Below are 25,148 nucleotides of genomic sequence, written 5' to 3' on the forward strand. Positions count from 1 at the left end.
AACGCTTCAACGGATCCTAGCGGTTCTGAGATAGTTTTTTCGTGACATATTGGGCTTCATGTTAGTGGTAAATTTAGGTCAATAATTTCTGCGTTTATTTGTGAAAAAAATGGAAATTTGGCAAAAATTTTGAAAATTTCGCAATTTTCAAATTTTGAATTTTTATTCTGTTAAATCAGAGAGTTATGTGACACAAAATAGTTAATAAATAACATTTCCCACATGTCTACTTTACATCAGCACAATTTTGAAACCAAAATTTTTTTTTGCTAGGAAGTTATAAAGGTTAAAATTTGACCAGTGATTTCTCATTTTTACAACAAAATTTACAAAATCATTTTTTTTAGGGACCACCTCACATTTGAAGTCAGTTTGAGGGGTCTATATGGCTGAAAATACCCAAAAGTGACACCATTCTAAAAACTACACCACTCAAGGTGCTTAAAACCATATTCAAGAAGTTTGTTAACCCTTCAGGTGTTTCACAGCAGCAGAAGCAACATGGAAGGAAAATATGAACATTTAACTTTTTATTCACAAAAATGATCTCTTAGCAACAATTTTTTTATTTTCCCAAGGGTAAAAGGAGAAACTGGACCATGAACGTTGTTGTCCAATTTGTGCTGAGTATGCTGATACCTCATATGTGGGGGTAAACCACTGGTTGGGCGCACGGCAGGGCTCGGAAGGGAAGGAGCGCCATTTGACTTTTTGAATGAAAATTTGGCTCCAATCTTCAGCGGATAGCATGTCAAGTTTGGAGAGCCCCCGTGTGCCTAAACATTGGAGCTCCCCCACATGTGACCCCAATTTGGAAACTAGACGCCCCAATGAACTTATCTAGAGCATAGTGAGCACTTTAAACCCCCAGGTGCTTCACAAATTGATCTGTAAAAATGAAAACGTACTTTTTTTTCACAAAAAAATTATTTTAGCCTCAATTTCTTCATTTTCACATGAGCAACAGGATAAAATGGATCGAAAAATTTGTTGGGAAATTTCTCCTGAGTACACTGATACCTCATGTGTGGGGGTAAACCACTGTTTGGGCATATGGTAAGGCTCGGAAGGGAAGGAGCGCCATTTGACTTTTTGAATGAAAAATGATCTCCATCGTTAGCGGACACCATGTCGCGTTTGGAGAGCCCCTGTGTGCCTAAACATTGGAGCTCCCACACAAGTGACCCCATTTTGGAAACTAGACCCCCAAGGAACTTATCTAGATGCATAGTGAGCACTTTAAACCCTTATGTGCTTCAGAAATTGATCCATAAAAATGAAAAAGTGCTTTTTTTTCACAAAAAAATTTCTTTTAGCCTCAATATTTTCATTTTCACATGGGCAACAGGATAAAATGGATCCTAAAATTTGTTGGCCAATTTCTCCTGAGTACGCCGATATCTCATATGTGGGGGTAAACCACTGTTTGGGCTCACGGCAAGGCTCGGAAGGGAAGGAGCGCCATTTGACTTTTTGAATGGAAAATTAGCTCCAATCATTAGCGGACACCATGTCGCCTTTGGAGAGCCCCTGTGTGCCTAAACACTGGAGCTCCCCCACAAGTGACCCCATTTTGGAAACTAGACCCCCCAAGGAACTTATCTAGATGCATAGTGAGCACTTTAAACCACCAGGTGCTTCACAGAAGTTTATAACGCAGAGCCGTGAAAGTAAAAAATAATTTTTCTTTCCTCAAAAATGATTTTTTAGCCCGGACATTTTTATTTTCCCAAGGGTAACAGGGGAAATTGGACCCCAATAGTTATTGTCCAGTTTCTCTTGAGTACGCTGATACCCCATATGTGGGGGTAAACCACTGTTTGGGCACACGGCAGGGTTCGGAAGGGAAGGCACGCCATTTGGCTTTTTGAATGGAAAATTAGCTCCAATCATTAGCGGACACCATGTCGCGTTTGGAGAGCCCCTGTGTGCCTAAACATTGGATCTCCCCCACAAGTGACCCCATTTTGGAAACTAGACCTCCGAAGGAACTAATCTAGATGTGTGGTGAGCACTTTGAACCCCAAAGTGCTTCACAGAAGTTTATAACGCAGAGCCATGAAAATAAAAAATAATTTTTCTTTTCTCAAAAATGATTTTTAGCCCTGAATTTTTTATTTTCCCAAGGGTAACAGGAGAAATTTGACCCCAAAAGTTATTGTACAGTTTCTCCTGAGTACGCTAATACCCCATATGTGGGGGTAAACCACTGTTTGGGCACACGTCGGGGTTCGGAATGGAAGTAGTGACGTTTTGAAACGCAGACTTTGATGGAATGCTCTGCGGGCGTCACGTTGCGTTTGCAAAGCCCCTGATGTGCCTAAACAGTAGACACTCCCCACAAGTAACCCTCATTTTGGAAACTAGACCCCCAAAGGAACTTATCTAGATGTGTGGTGAGCACTTTGAACCCCCAAATGCTTCACAGAAGTTTATAACGCAGAGCCGTGAAAATAATAAATACGTTTTCTTTCCTCAAAAATAATTTTTTTGCCCAGAATTTTTTATTTTCCTAAGTGTAACAGGAGAAATTTGACGCCAAAAGTTGTTGTCCAGTATCTCCTGAGTACGCTAATACCCCATATGTGGGGGTAAACCACTGTTTGGGCACATGCCGGGGCTCGGAAGTGAAGTAGTGACATTTTGAAATGCAGACTTTGATGGAATGCTCTGCGGGCGTCACGTTGCGTTTGCAGAGCCCCTGATGTCCCTAAACAGTAAACCCCCCACAAGTGACCCCATTTTGGAAACTAGACCCCCAAAGGAACTTATCTAGATGTGTGTTGTTGAGCACTTTGAACCCCCAAGTGCTTCACAGAAGTTTACAACGCAGAGCTGTGAAAATAAAAAATCATTTTTCTTTCCTCAAAAATGATGTTTTAGCAAGCAATTATTTATTTTCACAAGGCTAAAAGGAGAAATTTGACCCCAATAGTTGTTGCCCAGTTTGTCTCGAGTATGCTGGTATCCCATATTTGGGGGTAAACCACTATTTGGGCACACGCCGGGGCTCGGAAGGGAAGTAGTGACGTTTTGAAATGCAGACTTTGATGGAATGGTCTGCGGGCATCACGTTGCATTTGCAGAGACCCTGATGTGTCTAAACAGTAGAAACCCCCCACAAGTGACCCTATTTTGGAAACTAGACCCCCAAAGGAACTTATCTAGATAGTGGTGAGCACTTTGAACCCCCAAGTGCTTCACAGAAGTTTACAATGCAGAGCCGTGAAAATAAAAAATCATTTTTATTTCCTCAAAAATGATGTTTTAGCAAGCAATTTTTTATTTTCACAAGGGTAACAGATGAAATTGGACCCCAATAGTTGTTGCCCAGTTTGTCCCGAGTATGCTGGTACTCCGTACGTGGGGGTAAACCACTGTTTGGTTGCACGTTGGGGCTCTGAAGGGAGGGTGCACCATTTGACTTTTGGAACGCAAGATTGGCTGGAATCAATGGTGGCGCCATGTTGCGTTTGGAGACCCCTGATGTGCCTAAACAGTGGAAACCTCTCAATTCTAACTCCAACACTAACCCCAACACACCCCTAACCCTAATCCCAACTCTAGCCATAACCCTAACCCCAACACACCCCTAACCACAACGCTAACCCAACACACCCCTAACCCTAATCCCAACCCTAATTTCAACCCTAACCACAACCCTAACCCCAACACAACCCTAACCATAACCCTAACCACAAGCCTAATCTTAAACCTATTTCCAACCCTAGCCCTAATTCCATCCCTAACCCTAAGGCTATGTGCCCACGTTGTGGATTCGTGTGAGATTTTTCCGCACCATTTTTGAAAAATCCGCAGGTAAAAGGCACTGCGTTTTACCTGCGGATTTACCACAGATTTCCAGTGGTTTTTGTGCGGATTTCACCTGCGGATTCCTATTGAGGAACAGGTGTAAAACGCTGCGGAATCCGCACAAAGAATTGATATGCTGCGTAAAATACAACGCAGCGTTTCTGCGCGGTATTTTCCGCACCATGGGCACAGCGGATTTGGTTTTCCAAAGATTTACATGGAACTGTAAACCTGTTGGAAAACTGCTACGAATCCGCAGCAGCCAATCCGCTGCGAATCCGCAGCCAAATCCACACCGTGTGCACATAGCCTAATTCTAAGGCTATGTGCACACGCTGCGGAAAATGCTGCGGATCCGCAGCATTTCCGCAGCTGCGGGTCCGCAGCAGTTTCCCTTGAGATTATAGTTCAATGTAAACCTATGGGAAACAAAAAACGCTGTGCCCATGCTGCGGAAAAAACTGCGCGGAAACGCAGCGGTTTACATTCCGCAGCATGTCACTTCTTTCTGCGGATTCCGCAGCGGTTTTACAACTGCTCCAATAGAAAACCGCAGTGAAATCCGCAGAAAAACCACGTTGAATCCGCGATAAGTCCGCAGCGGCTTTACACTGCGAATTTATCAAATGCGCTGTGGAAAAATCCACAGAGGACCAGAATACCCTAACCCTAAGGAAAAATCCACAGAGGACCAGAAAACCCTAACCCTAACCCTGGTTCTGAACCTAGTGGGGGAAAAAATATATATATATATTTTCTTTATTTTATTGTTGTCCCTAGCTATAAGGGTGATAAAGGGGGGGGGGTCATTTAATTTTTTTTTTATTTTGATCACTGTGATAGGTTTTCACAGTGATCAAAATGTACATGGAACGAATCTGCCGGCAGGCAGATTCGGCGGGTGTACTGCGCATGCGCCCACCATTTTGGAAGATGGCGGCGCCCAGGGAGGAGACGGAGCGACACCGGGAGGCTCGGTAAGTATGTGAAAGTAAGGGGGGGAGCTCGGGGGGTGGATCGGAGCACAGGAGAGGTGGATCGGAGCAAGGAAGGAGCGGGCAGGAGGACGGGGGAGCGGACAGGAGGACGGAGAGGACCGGGCCACATAACGGACGACTGGGGAGGAGATCGGGGGCGGTGGGGGGGGGCAGAACATGATTTCCAGCCATGGCAGATGCCATTGCAGCATCGGCCATGGCTGGATTGCAATATTTCACCATTTTCATAGGTGAAATATTGCAAATTGCTCTGATTGGCTGTTGCACTTTCAACAGCCAATCAGAGCGATCGTAGCCATGTGGGGGCAAAGCCACTCCCCCTGGGCTGAAGTACAACTCCCCCTCTCCCTGCAGATCGGGTGAAATAGGAGTTAACCCTTTCACCCGATCTGCAGGGACGCGATCATTCTGTGACACAGCATATGCGTCACAGGTCGGATTGGCACCGACTTTCATGACGCATACGCTGTGTCACAGGTCGGGAAGGGGTTAAAAAGCTGACTGTATACGGAGCTCCCCCTTGTGGAGGCTAAAGTCAACATCTGATTTTTCACTGGCTGGTGTACCTAACTACTGCAGCAGCAGCAGCACATGCTTGCTATTGCTTGTACAATAGTGAATGTAACATCTCTGTTTTGGAGGCCAAGTCATGAAACCATTGACAATTACAATTTTTTTTATTTTTTATTTTTTTATTTTTTTACAAATTTCCAAGCGTTTTGTTGCTGCAGAGGATCTTTAAGTTTTATATCTAGCTGAACAATTTGCAAAAACTATAGAAATCCATTACAGCACCCGTTTCTGACTGCTCTTTCTGCTCCCCTTTCCCTTTCCTCGGTGTTAGTGATAACAGCAGGGCGTTATACACAGATCAATATGGTAAGGAGAGGAGAAAAATATCTACAGTCCCGGAGAAATCAGGCTATAAATAAGGAGGACAGCACATGGAGAGGAAATGAGAGCAGGATAGAAGCTGTGCTGATATATAAAATCAAGAGAAGACAGTAACATCCTGGATACACAGATCTCACATCCAGCCTGTATTACTGGGGGGAGACACTCCCAAAAGGGACATATCTAAAAAATGGATTAGGCTGCAAACTGTGTATCAGGGGGTCTGGAAATGAAGATTGTAGACTGAAACTTGGTGCACATTTAAGAAATAAAAGGTAATCACCATCAAAAAGCACAAAAAAATGTTTCCCCGCAAGTAGGAGAAAAAAGGATCAAACTCATTGGTCCGACTTTCTCGTATGTGGAAAAATCGGACAAGCGAATGAGCCCTAAGACTGTGTCCATACTAGGCTTGGTACATCCCAGACTCTTGGAGTGACATATGGCTTCTGATTGGCTGCAGTGGTCACAGATCACGATTGGGATGGTTAGAGACTGGCATGGAAACAGCCCTAAAATTGGTGAAATTGGCAGAGGTGGTCAACTTTTTTGTTTTATGCTAGGACTTGAGGCTTTTGCTGCAGATAATCCACAACTCATTTTGCAGAGATTCAAGAATCTGACTTCCTCTTGAACTTAATGGGGAAGTTCAGTAATAAAACCTCATTGTATCAGCAGAAAAAAATAAATAAATCCGTACAACAGGTCACATAAAAATTTCCATTTTTCATCTACTTTGCCGATGCTGTAAAAACCCTGCCGATTTTTTCACCCAACAATCTGGATGGAAAATCTGCTGCAATTCCAGCACAAATGGACATTCCAAGAACGTAAAAAAACACCCAGCAATTACAGGTAACCTTGCCGTAACGTCTCTGGTACTTTCTGATGCCCGTGGACTTTGAGACGCATGTGATAAAATGACACTAGGTTATAAATTACTGTATAGATATAGGAAGCCGATGGTTGTAGGAAAACATGTATTTCTGCAGGAGGAACGTATCATCATCATACTAAGACGTCTGTATGACGGTTGGTTTATAGAACGGTATCATTTATGCGCAAGATTTCAGAAGAGACGGCACTGGATTAAAGGGTTTGTCCGGTGAAAACAAGTTATCACTCATCACTGGATTGGTGACTATTTGCCGATTGGTGCAGGTCCCGGCAAACCGGGGATTTTTATGCCTGATAGGAAACTTTTTGTAGTTACAAACTGAAGAGGTAGGCTGGATGACCAAATGCCGCGCCATTCGTTCCCCACTGGGGTTGCTGGAAAAAAGCCGTGGGTGGAACTTGACAACCCCATTGGGAATAAATGGAGAGGCAGTTGAGCATGGGGATAGAAAGTTCCTGATCTGCTGATCGGTTGAGCATGGGGATAGAAGTTCCTGATCTGCCGGTCGGTTGACCATGGGGATAGAAAGTTCCTGACCTGCCGATCTGTTGACCATGGGGATAGAAAGTTCCTGATCTGCCGATCGGTGAGGGTCGCAGAGGTCAGATCCCCACCGATCAATCATGCAGATGAGTGATTTTGTTCTCAATGGGCAACCCCTTCAAGTGAAGCCAGCTGTACCCTACAGTGGGGGGTAGAAAAGCTGGTGGAAGTGTGGGAGGAAGGGTGGGCCGGACCGTGCGGCCAATGCACACAGCTCCCATATAGGAAAAAGGAGAGAGCCACGCATGCGTGAACACCTTTCTCTTCTTGAACATGACCAACAAGGACCTGCTTCCAAGACAAATGTTGATCCCAGTAGTGAGACCGCATCTACTGGACCTTTCTTGGTGGTATCTTATTGCTGCGGGATAATTGTCCAAGTTGGAGCAGAATGGAGACCCCATTGGATTGTCTCCACCTTAGATAATGTGGTGTTTCCTATACGTATTCTCCATATTCTACTCTTATTGTGGTGGTCATCCTGATGAAAAACGCCACCATATTGGTGGGATGCCATCAATAAGATGATTGATGATCAGTCGCCGGCTTCCTGGCCAGGTAGAAAATACACAATATTGCAATTTTAATTTGATTATTTCCAGGAACATCATCTACAGAAGTCACGACACAGATGTGCGGAGAAGGACCAGAAACACCATAGAAATACAAGAGAAGATTCTTCCAAGAAGGTCCCGAGGGTGCACTCATCCAAAACATATGTAGAAGATCTGCTGGAGCAATCACACATCTGGGACATCGAGCATCTGAATGGCCACCTGGAGAGGAGCGTTCTCTATATACTGTATAATGGTGGGAGACCTCACAGGTGGAGAAAGTACTGACATAGTGGAACATTTACAATCACAATCTTAAAGGGGTTGCCTGGGACTTAGAAAATGATGGCCTAGCCTTAGGATGAGATTGATGGAGTCTGAAACTTGACATCCTCACTGATCACCTGCTACCATACACGCAGAAGTACAAAGTGTATGGAGCCCGTACACCACAACTCCATACATCGAGTAGTGGCCATTCTTAGGTACTGCAGATCAGCTACTATTGAAGTGAACTAGAGCTGAGCTGCAGTATCCAAAAATGGCGCTATATCTATAGATCAAACAGATCCACAGGTCCTGTCACAAGTGGCTAATAACACAAGCTTGGATACCAATATCGGATAACCCTAGTGTGAGAACCTTGTTTAGGTTTCAAGATTTACGACATTTAATCTCATGGTGTATATGGTAGGACCACCCCTGCGCTACATGCCAATTTATTGCTATGAAACTCAGGTTGGGAACCTTAGGAATAGACGTAACTAATCCAGCGCCGCCTACAGTCGTCTTTTCCCAGCTCCACTCCAGGTAATTGACAGATCCCTATTAATGTATACACATGAAAAAGATCAGTCAATTAACTAGAACAGTGCGGGGAAAGAAGCCGGCCGGGGGGACGCATTGGAATTGGCTGCCCATAGTTCGAGAAGGATAACTTGATTGACAGGTTCCCTTTAATAGCCTGTTATCCAGGAAGAACAATCATCATCACCTGATAATTCAGTGCGTATATTCTGCCATTGGCTCTCGGCAGCAGAGGTTCCATTTACAGGGGATGATGTGCTGCCGAGAACAATGATCAAAGGATCATTTCACCCGACGGATGGGCATTTTGTTGAGCAATTGGCAGTCGGTTTACACAGCACGATTCTCCCGTTCGTACACATAGTGATATCTCTCATCTTAATATCACAATAGCTCATCTGAATAAAAAACACTTGTGATGTCGACAGTTCTAATATACAGCCGTAACTAACGAAAACCCACCCTAGGTGTCCCAGCACAACGCTGTCAGAAACCCATCTCACTCGTCACTTATAAACGCCCAATAGTGATGCATCAATCGGTTGACAGCCAGCTAGTGTGTATGGTGGCCATCAGGGTACGTGAACACAGAATTTTTCTTTGAGGCGTTCCAAAACGAAGAGTTTTCAAATGGAAACCACTTCAGGAAATGCTCCTTCTTAGTATATGAGCACACAGAGCCTTTTTGCGGAATTTTTGGAGCAAAACTTCCACATTTTTTAGACTGATTTGGGAGAGCTTCAGCTCTGTTTCTGCTCCAAAACATCCTTAAAAAAAAGAAACCGCCACTGTGTGCACATAACCTTACAGGAGATTTTGAAGGAGGTTTTTGTTTCATGTAGAGTTTTGAATTTATTTTTACTGAAGTTTTCTAATTGGACAGAGCTTAGTTTGTAGCAGATTTCGTTGGGAGCTGCTTCACAGAAATGACATGCACTCTTATTTTTCCCAACGAGCATTTTTTAAAACCTGAAGTGGGGAGAAAATAAAAAACATCCAAAAACACAGAATTTCTGACCAATAAAGTGTTCTTACAATGGAAATGAACTGGAAGAGTCTTTCAAGGGATATTTCTGGCACTTTTTTTGTAGTGAACTCCAGGGGAAAAAAAAAAACGTCCAAGTGTATATACGCTTATAACAGAGGCATCCTGTGTAAGAACTTTCCACGCAACTCAATCTGAAGTCCAATTGCTACTCTGACGACAGTGAGAAGCCATAGCCCATCCACCTCATTCATGGCCGTCTGGAAAATTCTTCACCACTGAACAAATCCAATAGTAATTGTTGTAAGACATAAATAGGACGGGGTGTAGCAGCTACTTGTGTTAGCACAAATGCCAAGGGCCACCATTACTATTCACTATTATTAATTAGCAGGATGTGGCGGCACACTTTGGAGCTTCATATAAAGAACTTCTGTCACAGAGTGGATTTTTGGGCTAGAGAATAACAATGCATTCTTCTAAATAATGGATGTTACAAAGTGTAAGTACTGGAAATACTGCAGGGAGTTAAAACAAAATATGACTCCATAGTCTTGGCTACACTAATTAAACAATTCTATGACCAAGTCCATCCTCTAAAGGCCTTTAAACTTGGCCTGTAGTGGGCCATTATCTACTTAGTGCTACGATAGATATCCGAATGAAATACCCAATGTGCCCTGATAAAATTGTAATAGAACCGCCTCAACAACTCTTATCCATCGCATTGAGGATTATAGTCATACTAGGATAGATGCCAAAACACCAAGGTTTCAGAAGGTCATTTTAATCCTGGTAAACATACTCTAAACTTGTAAAGCCAACCAGGGAGTAGACCGGACGCAAAAGCCTACCTAAACCGCTGACTGCATGGCATTATGGCCTTTCCATGTTTAACCTAAAACACTACCAATAGCTGTTGGAAGAACTCCTGAGTCCTCCGTGGTGGCTTATCTTCCATGAGAATGAAAATATGAGGCTTTGAAATACGATATGTCCAATCCTTCTTTCCTCCAATATCATCTATTAGGGAAGAGTCAGGAGGTCCTCATACGCATAGGATAATCACGTAGCTACACCAAAATCATTGGGTTCTGCTGACTTTGCTCTACTGTGTTCTTATGAGAAGACCACCTGTCCATTACCTCGTTTTGGGTTATCCAATTCTTCAAATCCAACAAATGAAAGATTCAGAGCTCCACGTTACAAAGACAGAACCTGAACGTCATAATAATACATTTTAAGTAATTTATGAAATTATTTCCACTTTAAGATCCCCACTGAGGACCCTCGGAGTCAGAACCTAGAGCAAACAGAATAAGATGCCTTGTCGTAAATGACAATCGGAGTCCACATTTAGTTTTTCTAATACACTTTAAACGTCTGACTGGCCGCCAACCATTACATCATTGTTTTCTTGTGAAACATTTTAGAGATATTCCGAGATGTTCCAAGAAACACAGCAGACAAGTCACATTGGCATCTTAGCTGTGTCTCTCTGAACCAGACGCGAAAACAATGTCATCGAGGTCTACAAAGGGAACGTCATCCATTGTTACATAGATCCTTATAATAAATGATTAGCCATAAACCCACTGGCAGGTGAAGTGAACAACATTGATGATCCCCAATAATGGTACCTGTCAAGGTGGGGGATATTAGGCTACATGTGAAAACAGTTCTTGAAGTGGATATGTTGAAGGCAGTAATAATGGGCAAATGTAAGGTCTACAGCAAGGGTAATTGATGATGGCTACACGGCAGGGTCAGAGAATGTCCTAGAAAGCAGGTATTGTGGGTTGTTCCTGGTATACCGTGGTTAGTCCTTATCAAATGTGGTCCAAAGAAGGATAATGTGCCCTGTCACACTGCAAAAATTGACACAGGAAGAGTTTGATGACTTGTCTCCAAATTTGTCAGGCCTCAGGACATAGGAAGAATATACAAACTCCATGATGATGTTTCCTGTGCAAGTCGGTGACTCACCAAACCACCAACAATGACCCCAATGACTCTTAAGGATTATCTTTTGTAGAAATAGATCAGACAGGGGTCAGATAACTCCTTTCGGACTCCCTTTTTACAGAAGGGAACAACCATGTGATGCAGAAGACCAAGGAAGAAAGCTTCTCCATGGCTTACAGCCACAGAGACCACAAGGACAAAATTTCCCCTGCGAGGAGCACTTAATACCTTGCAAAATCAGTTGTTTGGTGGTGGTGGGGCTCACAAGTGATCATCACAGTGAATTTAAGACTAAAGCGGTTGTCAGAGATTTAATAAATGCCAAATGTAATATAATGTATTCCTCAGATGATCTAAAGAGTCATTTGTTTTATTCGGAAAGTGATTGGTGGAAATAAAAGGAAAGGAGTTGAAATCAAACCCGCTCATCTTTTTTTACCCCCGACATCTGCCTCAGTGGAGAGTTTTAGTAGCTTCCCTCCTAAACAGAGTGGCCCCCTTATTCCAAAAATTATGTCACAGCTGCCCTGACTTTTAATACATGAAATGGTGGAGCAGCACTACAAGTTATGGCGTGCTGCTCTCCGGGCGGCCGGGTGTGTCTACTGTACAGGGAAACAACTCTTGGGAATACATTTATGTAAAACTCTATATTTGCCTATTTGTTATCTTTTCTATTGTTTTTACTGATTAGGAATGGATGATATGAGTGTACAGAAAAAAAGAAAACTGATGGGACGATGTCTGTCACCATATTGCGAGTGTTCTTTCTTTAGCACAAAAGTCAATAAGATGACAGATATACGGTAACATGCCCCAGACAGGAAACAGTTACGGAGGATCCAACTGTTTACCTAGATAAACGCACAATGTACAGTACAACAGAGGAAAAACTGCCTCCATATATAAGAATATAACTACTATAATATCGCCCATATATACAAGAAAATAACTACTATAATACTGCCTCTATGTACAAGAATATAACTACTGTAATACTGCCCCTATGTACAAGACTATAACTACTATAATACTGCCTCTATGTACAAGAATATAACTACTACAATATTGCCCTATGTACAAGAAAATAACTACTATAATACTGCCTCTATGTACAAGAATATAACTACTACAATATTGCCCTATGTACAAGAATATAACTACTATAATACTGCCTCTATGTACAAGAATATAACTACTGTAATACTGCCCCTATCTACAAGAATATAACTACTATAATACTGCCCTATGTACAAGAATATAACTACTATAATACTGCCCCTATGTACAAGAATATAACTACTGTAATACTGCCCCTATGTACAAGAAAATAACTACTATAATACTGCCTCTATGTACAAGAATATAACTACTGTAATACTGCCCCTATGTACAAGACTATAACTACTATAATACTGCCCTATGTACAAGAATATAACTACTATAATACTGCCCCTATGTACAAGAATATAACTACTATAATACTGCCCCTATGTACAAGAATATAACTACTGTAATACTGCCCCTATGTACAAGAAAATAACTACTATAATACTGCCTCTATGTACAAGAATATAACTACTGTAATACTGCCCCTATGTACAAGACTATAACTACTATAATACTGCCCTATGTACAAGAATATAACTACTATAATACTGCCCTATGTACAAGAATATAACTACTATAATACTGCCCCTATGTACAAGACTATAACTACTATAATACTGCCCTATGTACAAGAATATAACTACTATAATACTGCCCCTATGTACAAGAATATAACTACTATAATACTGCCCCTATGTACAAGAATATAACTACTATAATACTGTCTCCTATGTACAAGAATATAACTACTATAATACTACTCCTATGTACAAGTATATAACTACTATAATACTGCCCTCTATGTACAAGGTTATAACTACTATAATATTGGTCCTATGTACAAGAATATAACTACCATAATAATGCCCCCTATGTTATATATGATACAACAGATATCATGTTGCATATGATATCACAATATGAGAATACCTGTTGTGTTCAAGATGTAATATGTGGTCTTTGCCTTCAGCCTGGATGACGTAAGACAGACCCTGCAAAATACAACAATGGAGTTGACGAATTACTAAACGTGTACGGTAATTATCATGATTGTACTATCTATATATACACATCCATATACAGTACATACACACAATACACTATACTACACAGAAAGAGACCCCTACAATCAGAAATCTCTAGCTTGCCTTCGGTTTAGTTGATTAGCATTATATATTAAGGGAAAATATTATTGTAAGGCCGGCAATAGGTAGTTACCTCTTTTAAGGAACCAGAAGCATCTCTTCTTAGACGGGTCAGTTTCTGGGGTATTATTATTTCATAAGAAGAAAGAAAAGATGATGGATCCAGACCTGATAAAGAGAGCACAGATATTAACCCAAGGAAAAACAAACTGAGCATATACCCTATAGTAATAAACAGTAATAGTACATGTAAATAACACGGGTACGGTACTTAGTTAATGCTAGCTTGATCGAAAAAGCATAAAAGCCATCCCACCACGACAAGGTGACCCATCGGGACAGTCCTAACCTGTCTCCGGTATTAAACCCTTACCTTGTGTCAACCAACTTCAATGTGAAAAAGGGCAGAGAAGGATAGGGGGCCTACTGGTCAGGCACCTGTCCATGGGAAGCTATATAGATAAAGGCCTAGCTCAAAAGGGGGCCATGCTCTTGTACAGTAGAAGAAAATACAAAAAAAAATGAGCCAGGCATAAATTGGTATACAAGCACTGCATAAGAGCACATTTACACTAATAGTACATATAAGTAACATTGGGTACTTCTTTAACGCTATTTTGATCAAAAGAGCATAAAAGCCGTCCCACCGTGACAAGGTGAACCCAATCAGGATAGTCCTTGCCTGTCTCTAGTAAACTGTTGGGGTCCCTGCAGTTATTCACATTGAGGTCATCTGACACAAGGTAAGGTTTAATACTAAAGACAGGTTAGGACCGCCCCGACTGAGTACGCCTTGTCGTGGTGGAATGGCTTTTATGATTTTTTTTTTTTTAAACTAAGTGTCCTATGTTATTTACATGTACTATTACTTTTTACTTACTGCAGGGTGCATGCTCAATTTGTTTTTTTTCTTGGGCTTTGCCTTTTATTGCAATATTGCGGAGACAAAAAAAAACATAATTCTGGAGTTTTCATTTTTTTTCTCGTTACGCCGTTTACCGATCGGATTAATTATTATTATATTTTGATAGACCGGGCGTTTCTGAACACAGGGATAGAAAATTTTTATTTTTTTAATATATATTTTATTGTTTCATTTTGAAGGGGGGATGATTTGAGCTTTTATATATTTATTTTTTTTTTTTAAACATTTTTGTTTTTACTTTTCACTGGCTTCACTAGTCTCTATGGGAGACTAGAAGCTGCGATCATCCAATTGTTTGTGACACACATAGCAATGCTGAAGCCTTGCTAAGTGTGGCTAAAATTTTCATCTGCTATGAGCGCCGGCCACAGGGTGGCACGCATAACAATCTGGCAATGACAACCACAGACGTATCCTGCAGACTCCGGGTTGACATGCCAACCAATCGGCAACACGTGGTCATGTGACACGGGCGCCCATAGACTGAGCTTGTGATATGCTTCCAAAACAGCAGAGGTGGTGAAACGCGCGTCGAGGTGCGGTGGTGCAAACCTCACATCCTCGAGGTATGGCGTACTACTCCTGCCGTTTTCATATTACGTATTGTATATTTTTTGTGATTTTTACTAAAGATTGTATATTTTACTATATTTCATCATGTGGCTCCTTCTGTGAAGCCACAGAAGTGAAGGAATACTATTAGTTTCAAAATTAACAGGAATGTAACACAAACGGATTGTGGCTGCTGCTCCAGCCGCTGTTCTCACAACAAATGGAAAGAGGACACAACAAGTGAAGGAAAGAGGAATGTGGTGGATCCAGGGCGCTGCCGCTAACAGAGATTAATCCAGTAAGTATTAAAAAAAAAAAAACTTCCAATTTACAGCAATGCCAGCGAACAAGCAAACAGAAACTAGTTTGTTTAATTGGGGGGAAAGAATACAAAGGGCAGAAAAGCAAGAACTAAAGTATTCTCTCTCCTTTGTTGGGTGTTCTCCAGCATTTTTGCATGGGCTGATAGTTGGGAACTAACACTTACGAGCACTTATCCGCAGATTATCCGTTCATTGAAAAGGATGCAAGAGATCCAGCAATTCATAAGCAGAGACAGAAAATATGTAAGGAAATACATCTTCACTATGATATTACAATAGTCATATTGTTCCTTAAGGAACTAGAAAGGTTTTAAACCTGAAGAAATTAAATTTCTCAGTGGAAACAAAGGAATATTCCTTACTCAAGACCACCATTGTTTGAGGACATTGATCCATACTTGCGAAAGTATTTACCCCCACCCTTGGCTTTTTTCCCTATTTTGTTGCAACACAACCTGTGTTAAAATACTTTTGTAATCCGATTTGTGTGTGATGCATCAGCAATAAATAGTCTAAATTGGTGAAGTGAGAAAAACATAGGCATAAATAACATTTATGGGTTCAAATAACTAAAAATTGGTATGTGCATATGTATTCACCCCTTTTGCAATGTACCGTAAGTGTCACATGGTCGGTCAGTATATGCACACCTTTTCTGAAAGGCAAACACCATTAAGCAAGAGGCGCCATTAATCAAACAACACCATGAAGACAAAGGAGAGATCTCCATACAAGTCAGGGACAAAGTTGTTGAGAAGTACAAGTCAGGGTTGGGTTATAAAAAAAAAATCCCAATCTCTGATGATTCCCCAGAGCACCATCAAATTCATCATCATCAAATTGAAAGAACCACAACAAACCAGCCAAGAAAGGGCTGCCCACCAAAACTCTCAACCTGGGCAAAAGGGGCACTAATCAGAGAGGCAGCACAGAGACCAAAGATAACCCTGAAGGAGCTGCAGAGTTCCCAAGCAGAGACTGGATTATCTGTCCATACAACAACAATACGCCGTACACTCCACAGAAGTGGCCTTTATGGAAGAGTGGGCAGAAAAAAAAGCCTTTACTTGCACACAAAAATTGTAAGGCTCCTTTTGAGTTTGCCAAAAGATGAGTGGGAGACTCCACAAATGTATGGAGGAAGAGGCAGTGGTCAGATGAGACCAAAATTGAACTTTTGCCACCAAGGTAAACCCTATGTCTGGTGGCAAGCCAATACAGATCATCACCCAAAGAACACCATCCTCACAGTGAAACATGTTGGTGGCAGCATCAGGCTGTGGGGGATGTTTTTCAGCAGCGAGGACAAGGAAAATGGTCCGAATTGAGGGGGAAGATGGATGCTGCAAAATACAGGGATATTCTTGAGCAAAACCTGCAGTCTATAAATGATTTAAGACTGGGATGTAGATTCACTTTCCAACAAGAGAATGACCCAAAGCATACTGCTAAAGCAACACTTGAGGGGAAATGTGTAATTGTTTTGTAGTGGCCAAGTCAAAGCCCAGACCTTAATGCAATGGAGAATCTGTGGTTAGACATGAAGATTGCTGTTCACCAGAGGAAACCATGTAACTTGAAGGAGTTGGAAAAGTTTTGTTTTCAGGAATGGGCAAAAATCACAGTGGCAATTTGTGGAAAGCTCGGAGACTTAGCCAAAGCAATGTGCAGCTGTAATAGACACCAAAGTAGGCTCCACAAGGTTCTGACTATATGAGTGAACATTTATGCACACTGAGGTTTTCAGTAATTTTGTAATGTTCAAAGCTGTAGGCATGTTGTTAAGCTGAACTGATGCAAACCCTAAAAAAAAAAAAAAAAAAAAATATTTCCAGGTTATGAGGTAGCAAAACACAAAAATGTCAAGGTATGAAGGGAAGCACTTTTGCAAGGCACTGTAGATGAGAAAATAAACGCCTGAGTCCTCAAGTTTTGTTGATACAGTGATACAGTGCCTCTTCATCTACAGATAGACTGCGTTTCCTTTAATGTAGTCTTGTGCAACTCATTTCTAAGGAATAAAGTTCTACAAATTGTTCTCGTCTGACTCCACAGAGAAGTGTAGGACAGAGTTGAGGGAGCTGCTGATAGGTACTTATAACAAAAAAATAATGAGTACAGATGAGTTTGACTTTTTATCTACAGTACTTCTACAGCCGTCCCGAAATGCCAAAGGCTCAAATGCCCTCCCCCATTTTGTCACAGGTCAGGTAGTCTTTTATATCCATCAGTTCTGTCATGGCTTGTGACAGTCCAACCCTCCTAAACCCAAGCAACTGTAGATCTTCTACCACAATTGGATGGGATTTTGGTACATAAAGGGTCTTGGTTGGTGAATATTGACACTGAATTTATTTTTTCATTTCACTTGAATACTGTCTGAAAGCAGCAGAATATTACAAAAAAACCAAGAAGTGCCATTGCCATGACTACAGTAAATTTGTTCTCACACTAATTGAGTTTATGTAGACTAAGAATGTTTTCCGAGTCTTTAAACAAGATTTCTACAGCTAACTGAAAGGTACTGCAATGGGGTACCTGTGCGCCCCACATATTTTAATTTTGCTCTTAAAATAGTGGGAGAAATACCTTGTCTTTTGAGATGAACACTTGAAGTAATTACTAGTGATGAGCGAGCGTACTCGTTGCTCGGGTTTTCCCGAGCACTCTCAGGTGACCTCAGAGTATTTGTTAGTGTTCGGATATTTGGTTTTCATCGCCGCAGCTGACTGATTTACAGCTACTAGACAGCTTGATTATATGTGGGGATTCCCTAGCAACCAGGCAATCCCCACATGTACTCAGCCTGGCTAATAGCAATCATTCAGCTGAGGCGTTGAAAACTTAATCTCCGAACAATAACAAATACTCGGAGGTCACCCGAGCGTGCTCGGGAAAACCCCAGCAACGAGTACACTCGCTCATAACTAGTAATTACCAAATTGCAAATAGACCCTAACTAAAGATCCTTAGACAATAAAATATAACTTTTAATGATTAATTATAATAATAATGAAAAAAATGTGCTCATTAAAAATACAGAGTCCACGATAGTTATTGATGTCCTGATTTGATGCATTGCTGGTATACATCAATGTAATACCTCCTTAAGCAGTGCGATTAAAAACTTCTGGGGGATATTACTACAGTGGTAGATTTTGGGAAGTATTTCCCTATTAGTGTATAGATCTAATAGTGATCTCACATGAGGGTAGGTATTGTTGAATTCCTCCCTTTATGCGATTTATAATAATTAATTTCGATGGCTATTAGCCTTCGTGGGGTACCGGTACATATTTTTAGCACTTCCCCATGTGAAACCTAATGGCCAGCGGAATGAATGACTATAAAATGCATAAAGGGAGGAATTCAACAATACCTACCCTCATGTGAGATCATTATTAGAACTAGCCTACGAAAAAAAGCTTATGGCCCAGATGGGAATGTATACACCCAACATTAATAAAAAGAGGAATTAGAGTGTGTAATAAACACACCAAATATTGATGGGATTTAGATTTCCCTTTTGTTCGTTCAGAATAGGCAAAAATAAACTATTATCACTTCTATTTTTGAAAGCTTTCTTCCACTCCTGTCTTGTGTATAGTACCATCTAGGTATTGTGACCAATAATATCTGCGGTCACACTTTACAAAGCGGAAGGACCCAAAATAACATGTCACTCCCCCACTTGCATGGATGATTCAGGGACGTGTCAGTCTGCTGACTGCTGCGGTGATGATGATCTCGGTGCACCGCTCTTACAATGAAGGCATCAATGTTACACAACACAGAAGTTTTTGGGAGGAAACATCTAGGATGTGATAACCGTTGGGTATCCTGGACTGCTGACGCTGCTATAGCAATTTCAAAGAATAGGAGAAGATAACAGAAGCGGAAAATCAAAAATAATTATGACCGAAGTTTGTACATTCCCACTGTTTGAATGTTATTTTTTTATTATTATTTTCAGTTTGAACTTTGAACATTTTAATCTGTAGAACGGACAGGCTTTAAAAAGTCCTTCACATGGAATGCCTTGTCTTATGGATTGGCTTATCGGTAAGACAACACCAGCCAACTTAAAAAAACACCTTATCCAAGCATGGTTGCTCAACACTAATACATGCCCATTACGGTACCCAAGATGTTGGAAGTCCAAATGGCCGTCTACACGGAGAACCAGCAGGCAATTACAATCCACAACACACTTCTCCTCCGCAATTAAAACTTCCACAACTCAAATTCAGGATTGGTTTTGGGTGAAGCGGTTTTAATACATAAATACAAAAGGGCGGGCATAATCAGAAAAGGGCCCCTGTGTAAGAACAACATATGAGTCCTTTGCAGATCAATAGCTCATCATAATGAACATCATCATCATCATAAAGCACAATTCTACCTGCTTTGGAGGTAAAAGTGGTATTTTTTATGATGGAATATGAAAAGTTGCTGACACGTGGACAAATCAAATTGAAAAGCAAGGAGATAGTGTGGAAAAATTATGTATTTGTCTTTTCTAAAAGATGATTAAAAGGGGTTTACCAAGAATGTTATAACATTGCATAATTAAAACGGAAGCTTGTTCTAGTCACGTGTCGGGATGGACTGCAGTCTGAATAAACACAGCTCCCAGACCTGCGTTGAGAAAGGTTGTGACATCAGAATAAACACATTTTCTCCTCGACTGACTTGAGTAGAGTACTGAAGAAAAAAAGTCCTTTGTATGCAGTCAGCAGAGTAGATTTATTTCTTCTCCTGTCACAGCCCTTCTCCTCAGCTCATGAGCTTCCGATACAGCTTCTCTGTCAGTTGAGACACAGGTCTCAGGAGCTGTGCTTTTTCAGACCGCAGCCCATTCTGACACATGATTAGAACGATCTGCTGTTTGAATTATGTGATGAGTCCATTTTATTACATTTTTAGAGAACCCCTTTGAAATAAATTCTACAGCCACAGCAGAGATCACTTTTTATTCAACCTCGTATTATATTATTTAAAAGGTAAAGTAGTCACCTAGATTTGAACTCTCTCCCCAGGCATCCACTTAGCAATATGGCCTAAGCACACATCGTTGGCCCTCCTTATAATCTTACACAACCTGCTGGCTCGGATTAGCACAGAACCCAAACCACTCGCCCTTGTGACTCCGAACACTCGGCGCTACACATACAAATAATCCTTTCAGACGCTCTGCAGTCATGGAAATGTTTAAATAAGATATTTTCTCTTCGTCTGGAGAACTGCAGACAAGTCTGCTAATGAAAGCCAGGGAGAGGGAAAAAAAACAGGGAGACAACCAGTGTCAAGACGTACCTGCACTGCAGAGCTGTCCTACTTATAGACGCCTCTAAATTTAGATGAAGGCACATTCTGATTTCACTCGTCATGGACACTAGCATTCCTATTAATGGGGGTAACAGAGCAACTTTAGGCTTTGACAATGCGGATGACTAATGATGAGTCAATTTTAGGAATTCTTTAGGGGGCAACTTTCATCCTGCTACATCATATCCTTACTGTGGTCTTTCATGGGTTCAATAGGCTTCTGAGCAATGCTTACTAAAAGTACGGTAGATATCCATCGGAACTTAGAGAATAGGATGGCAAAAGTCACCACCGATAATCATGTCTTACTGACAGATGCCCTATAAGATAGATCAGTCAAGTACAGGTGCAGCACAGGAGAACATCCTGAGGCTGTGATAATGGAAGTTTCAGGTCATGAGCCGGTTCTAGGACAAGTGTAAGTCTATTACTAAAACATTTTCTCCTTTGAGAACTCGTTTTTCTATGAGACGTAAAGCAGTTCTGAGTTGTGAAGGCTGCAGCCGATCAGTGGCAACGATCATGTGACATAACAGAGATATAGAAGGAAGGAGGCCAGTCCGAGGGTGGGCATTTAAAGAAAACAGATGAGTATGGCATCTTAACGACAAAACTCCATGTAAGAAAATGTATGCAAATTAGATCAAAAGGTAGCTACTAGTGATGAGCGAGTATACTCGTTGCTCGGGTTTTCCCGAGCACGCTCGGGTGACCTCCGAGGATTTGTTAGTGCTCGGAGATTTAGTTTTCCTTGCCACAGCTGCATGATTTCCAACTGCTAGACAGCTTGATTACATGTGGGGATTCCCTAGCAACCAGAAAACCCCCACATGTACTCAGGCTGTCTAGTAGCTGTAAATCATACAGCTGAGTCAACAAAAACTAAATCTCCGAGCAGTCATAAATACTCAAAGACCACCCGAGCGTGCTCGGGAAAACCCGAGCAACGAGTATACTCGCTCATCACTAGTAGCTACAGAACCCCGTAAGTCAATGGCTGAGCCTTTAAACCATGCAACATATTCCAGGTTTGTTAATGGGTCGGACATTGACTTTTGGGGTTGTTAGCTCCCAACAGGTGACACTTGTGAGATACCCCTCTACCTGAACAAATGAAAACTAACTTGCAAGCACTGACTTCCAATAGGCTACATGCCTTCCTTAAAGGGTATTTCTAGTCTTAGGCTGGCCATACACATTAGATGGCTGTCGACTGAACGATGCTTTGGCCGATCGTTCAACCGACAGCCATCTCGGTCAAGTCCCCCAAATACACTAGATATTGTTCAAAGCCGGTGGCTTATCTCCAGGAAAACAATGCAATCCGCAGCCAAAATCGGACATGTGCGATCAACATCTGCCCTGTCCATCAGTAAGCCGTGCCGCCATACACAAGCTGTCGATTGAACCCATTGCCCACCAATGATTGGCAGCTTTGGTCTGTCCACAGAGGTCAATCGATGGCAAAAGCGGGAGTTACAGAGAGGTCATCACTGAGAAGACTAGCAGAGCTGCAGCAGAGAAATTTTATCAAAACTACAGCGAGAAGCCCAGTAAGTTATATATTGCTAGAAACACAGTCTAGGCCTCTATTTTTTTGGTTGCCCTCAATTTGGGAAGCATAAGCTTAGCAACAAATTTCCTTTAAGAAGTCTGTTTGCCTGATATCTGCTGGATTTCACAAGTGCCTACAGGAATTGTACTCTATAGATTAAGTATATGTACAGCTCTGGCAAAAATTAAGAGACCACCACATCAAAACCCTGTCATGGGCAGCCCAATCTCCAGACCTGAACCCCATTGAAAACCCTCTGGAATGTAATCAAGAGGATGATGGATAGTCACAAGACATCAAACAAAGAAGAACTGCTTACATTTTTGCGCCAGAAGCTGTGTGAAAGACTGGTGGAAAGCATGCCAAGACGCATGAAAGCTGGGATTAAAAATCATGGTTATTCCACAAAATATTGATTTCTGAACTCTTCCTGAGTTAAAACATTAGTATTGTTGTTTCTACATGATTATGAACTTGTTTTCTTTGCATTATTTGAGGTATGAAAGCACTGGGGGTCAAAATAGACCATTTTTCTTTGTCAGAAAAAAAAATACAAAATTTATTGCTTGGAAATTTGGAGACTTGTCAGAAGTTTATAGACTAAAAGAACAATTTACATTTTACTCAAAAATATACCTAAAAAGAGAAAAATCAGACAAACTGAACATTTTTCAGTGCTCTCTTAATTTTTGCCAGAGCTGTTTGTGGCCTAACCCTCTTTATCTTAGATACTAGCTCTCATATAGATTTCTCCACATGACTCATTAGACACCCAATATCAATTTCTCAATACTTCTGCTGTTCTACAGAAATTGCATCCGTAACTAGTCACACGTAGTCACGCTGTCCAAGTATCTCGATGATGTCATGCTATAGATAACCTCGACTTCCTCCGGTGTTAGAGAATTCTTCGTATTTCACAAAAGGAGCAGGCAATTATATTCTTATCAAATAATAAAAATGCTTTTATCAAGGACTCAAATGTATAAGTTGGACGTGTGCGGTCTGAATTTTATCACACTGAGAGCGCACTGACTCATGTAATTCAATAGCGCTGTTCAGATGGTCGAATCCTCTCTTGGTCCAAGTGTCCATTAGAAAAAAGAAAAAATAAAGTCGCAGCATGCACTATTCTAGTCATAATTAATTCAGATGAGTCTATGAATGTGGAATAAAAACATAGAATGTCCCACCTGAGCTGTGGATCTCCCCAGGGTGACCATGAGCCTCTTGACTGCTTCTCTAGTTAGTGCTCTCCTTGCTTGAGATATCAGTTTAGGTGGACGGCCATGTCCTGGTAGGTTTGCAGTTGCTCCATACTCCTCACATTTTTCGATGAAGGATTGAACAATTCTCCGTGAGATGTTCAGAACTTGGGTGTGTTTTTTTATACCCTAACCCTGCTTTACTCTTTTCCACAACTTTATCCCTGACCTGTCTGGTGTGCTCCTTGGATTTCATGATGCTGTTTGACCCCTAATGTTCTCAAACAAACCACTGAGGCCTTCACAGAACATCTGTAGTTATACTGAGAGTAAATTACACATAGGTGGACTTCTTTTTCTAATTACATGACTTCTGGATACAATTGGTCAATCAGGAATATATTTAGGGGTATCAGACTACAGCGGGGCTAAATACAAATGAATAGCACAATTTTCAGATTTATATTTTTTTAAAAATGAGAAAACCTTGTATCATTTATTTTACACTTCACAAATACCTGCGACTTTGTGATGTTATATCAAATAAAAATAGTTTGTGGGTGTAACATAAAAGAAATGTGGAAAAGTGGGCGTGAATACTTTTTCAAGGCACTGTATTTTCTGAGCTTTTCTATAGGAAAAGAATGTAAACTCCGTCGAGGGAGATCATCCAGCTAGTTAGGACTTCGTAACAGTGTCACCTTGAAGCCAAATAATCACGTAAAACTAAAAACAAATTTGGCGGATTATTTTTCTTGTTTGTGTAGTGCAGATGAAAACCAAGTCATTTACCTAACTTCTCAGCAGGAAACCTCTGAACTCAGGTGAAGGATCCTTCTCTGCCGGTCACACAGTCAGGAGCAGTAAATTCCTTCCTTATCTAGCTGGGCTCAAATATGATAATAGCAAAAAGCCATTATAGGGCTGAGTAATATTTCTTTTTTTTCTTCCAGCTAGTGCTAAAAGACAAGGTTGGGTGCATAAAAAAGCCATTGTCCACATGAGTAAGGCCTGACCCCGCTCCTGCACGGAGAACAGGCGGGCCCACCCTGTCCTGCCAAAAGAGCTGCTGGAGGAATGTCAGATCCCCGGCTCCTAATAATGCGGATTAACCAAACAAAAGCATTTCTACAACTGTGAAGACGATCCCAATGTTCTGAGTAATCTCTACGGGATGAGAGACGCTCGGTCAACAACCATGACAGTCCCGACTCCACGGGATTGAGTGTACAATGCCGCAAGTCTTGGCCTGCGGATACATTGTGAGGCATATGGCTGTCAAATTGTGACTACTGGGCAGCTCTATTGTGTCACGACCGCCTGAGCTTGAAATCCAGAATGTGGCTCTGCCTCTCCCCCATGCTTTACACTACAGCTCCCAGAAGGAAGTCAAGGTATGATTTCCATCACAGGATATAGGTCATGAAGGTACGAAAAGCAGAAGCCCCTATCAGCTGTTCCTGGTGCCGCATAAGATCAGTTGTGAAGTGGAACATCACAGCTCAGTCGTGTGCGAAGTGGCCACGGCCGGGTACTGAACATCCACCC

At 41.5% G+C, this 25,148-nt stretch overlaps 1 protein-coding gene across 1 annotated transcript in view; it reads right to left on the reverse strand.

The window, feature by feature from the left end:
- ADAM9 (ADAM metallopeptidase domain 9) overlaps positions 1–25,148 on the reverse strand; it is a 106,318-nt gene that overhangs the window by 65,937 nt on the left and 15,233 nt on the right. The window contains exons 2-3 of the mRNA XM_077262261.1: positions 13,786–13,880; positions 13,498–13,559 (exon numbers count right to left, since the gene is read on the reverse strand). Coding sequence (XP_077118376.1) covers positions 13,498–13,559; positions 13,786–13,880 — 157 coding nt within the window. The remainder of the gene's footprint in view (positions 1–13,497; positions 13,560–13,785; positions 13,881–25,148) is intronic.

Source organism: Ranitomeya variabilis, chromosome 5, assembly GCF_051348905.1.
Source record: "Ranitomeya variabilis isolate aRanVar5 chromosome 5, aRanVar5.hap1, whole genome shotgun sequence".
Classification (NCBI taxonomy): domain Eukaryota; kingdom Metazoa; phylum Chordata; class Amphibia; order Anura; family Dendrobatidae; genus Ranitomeya; species Ranitomeya variabilis.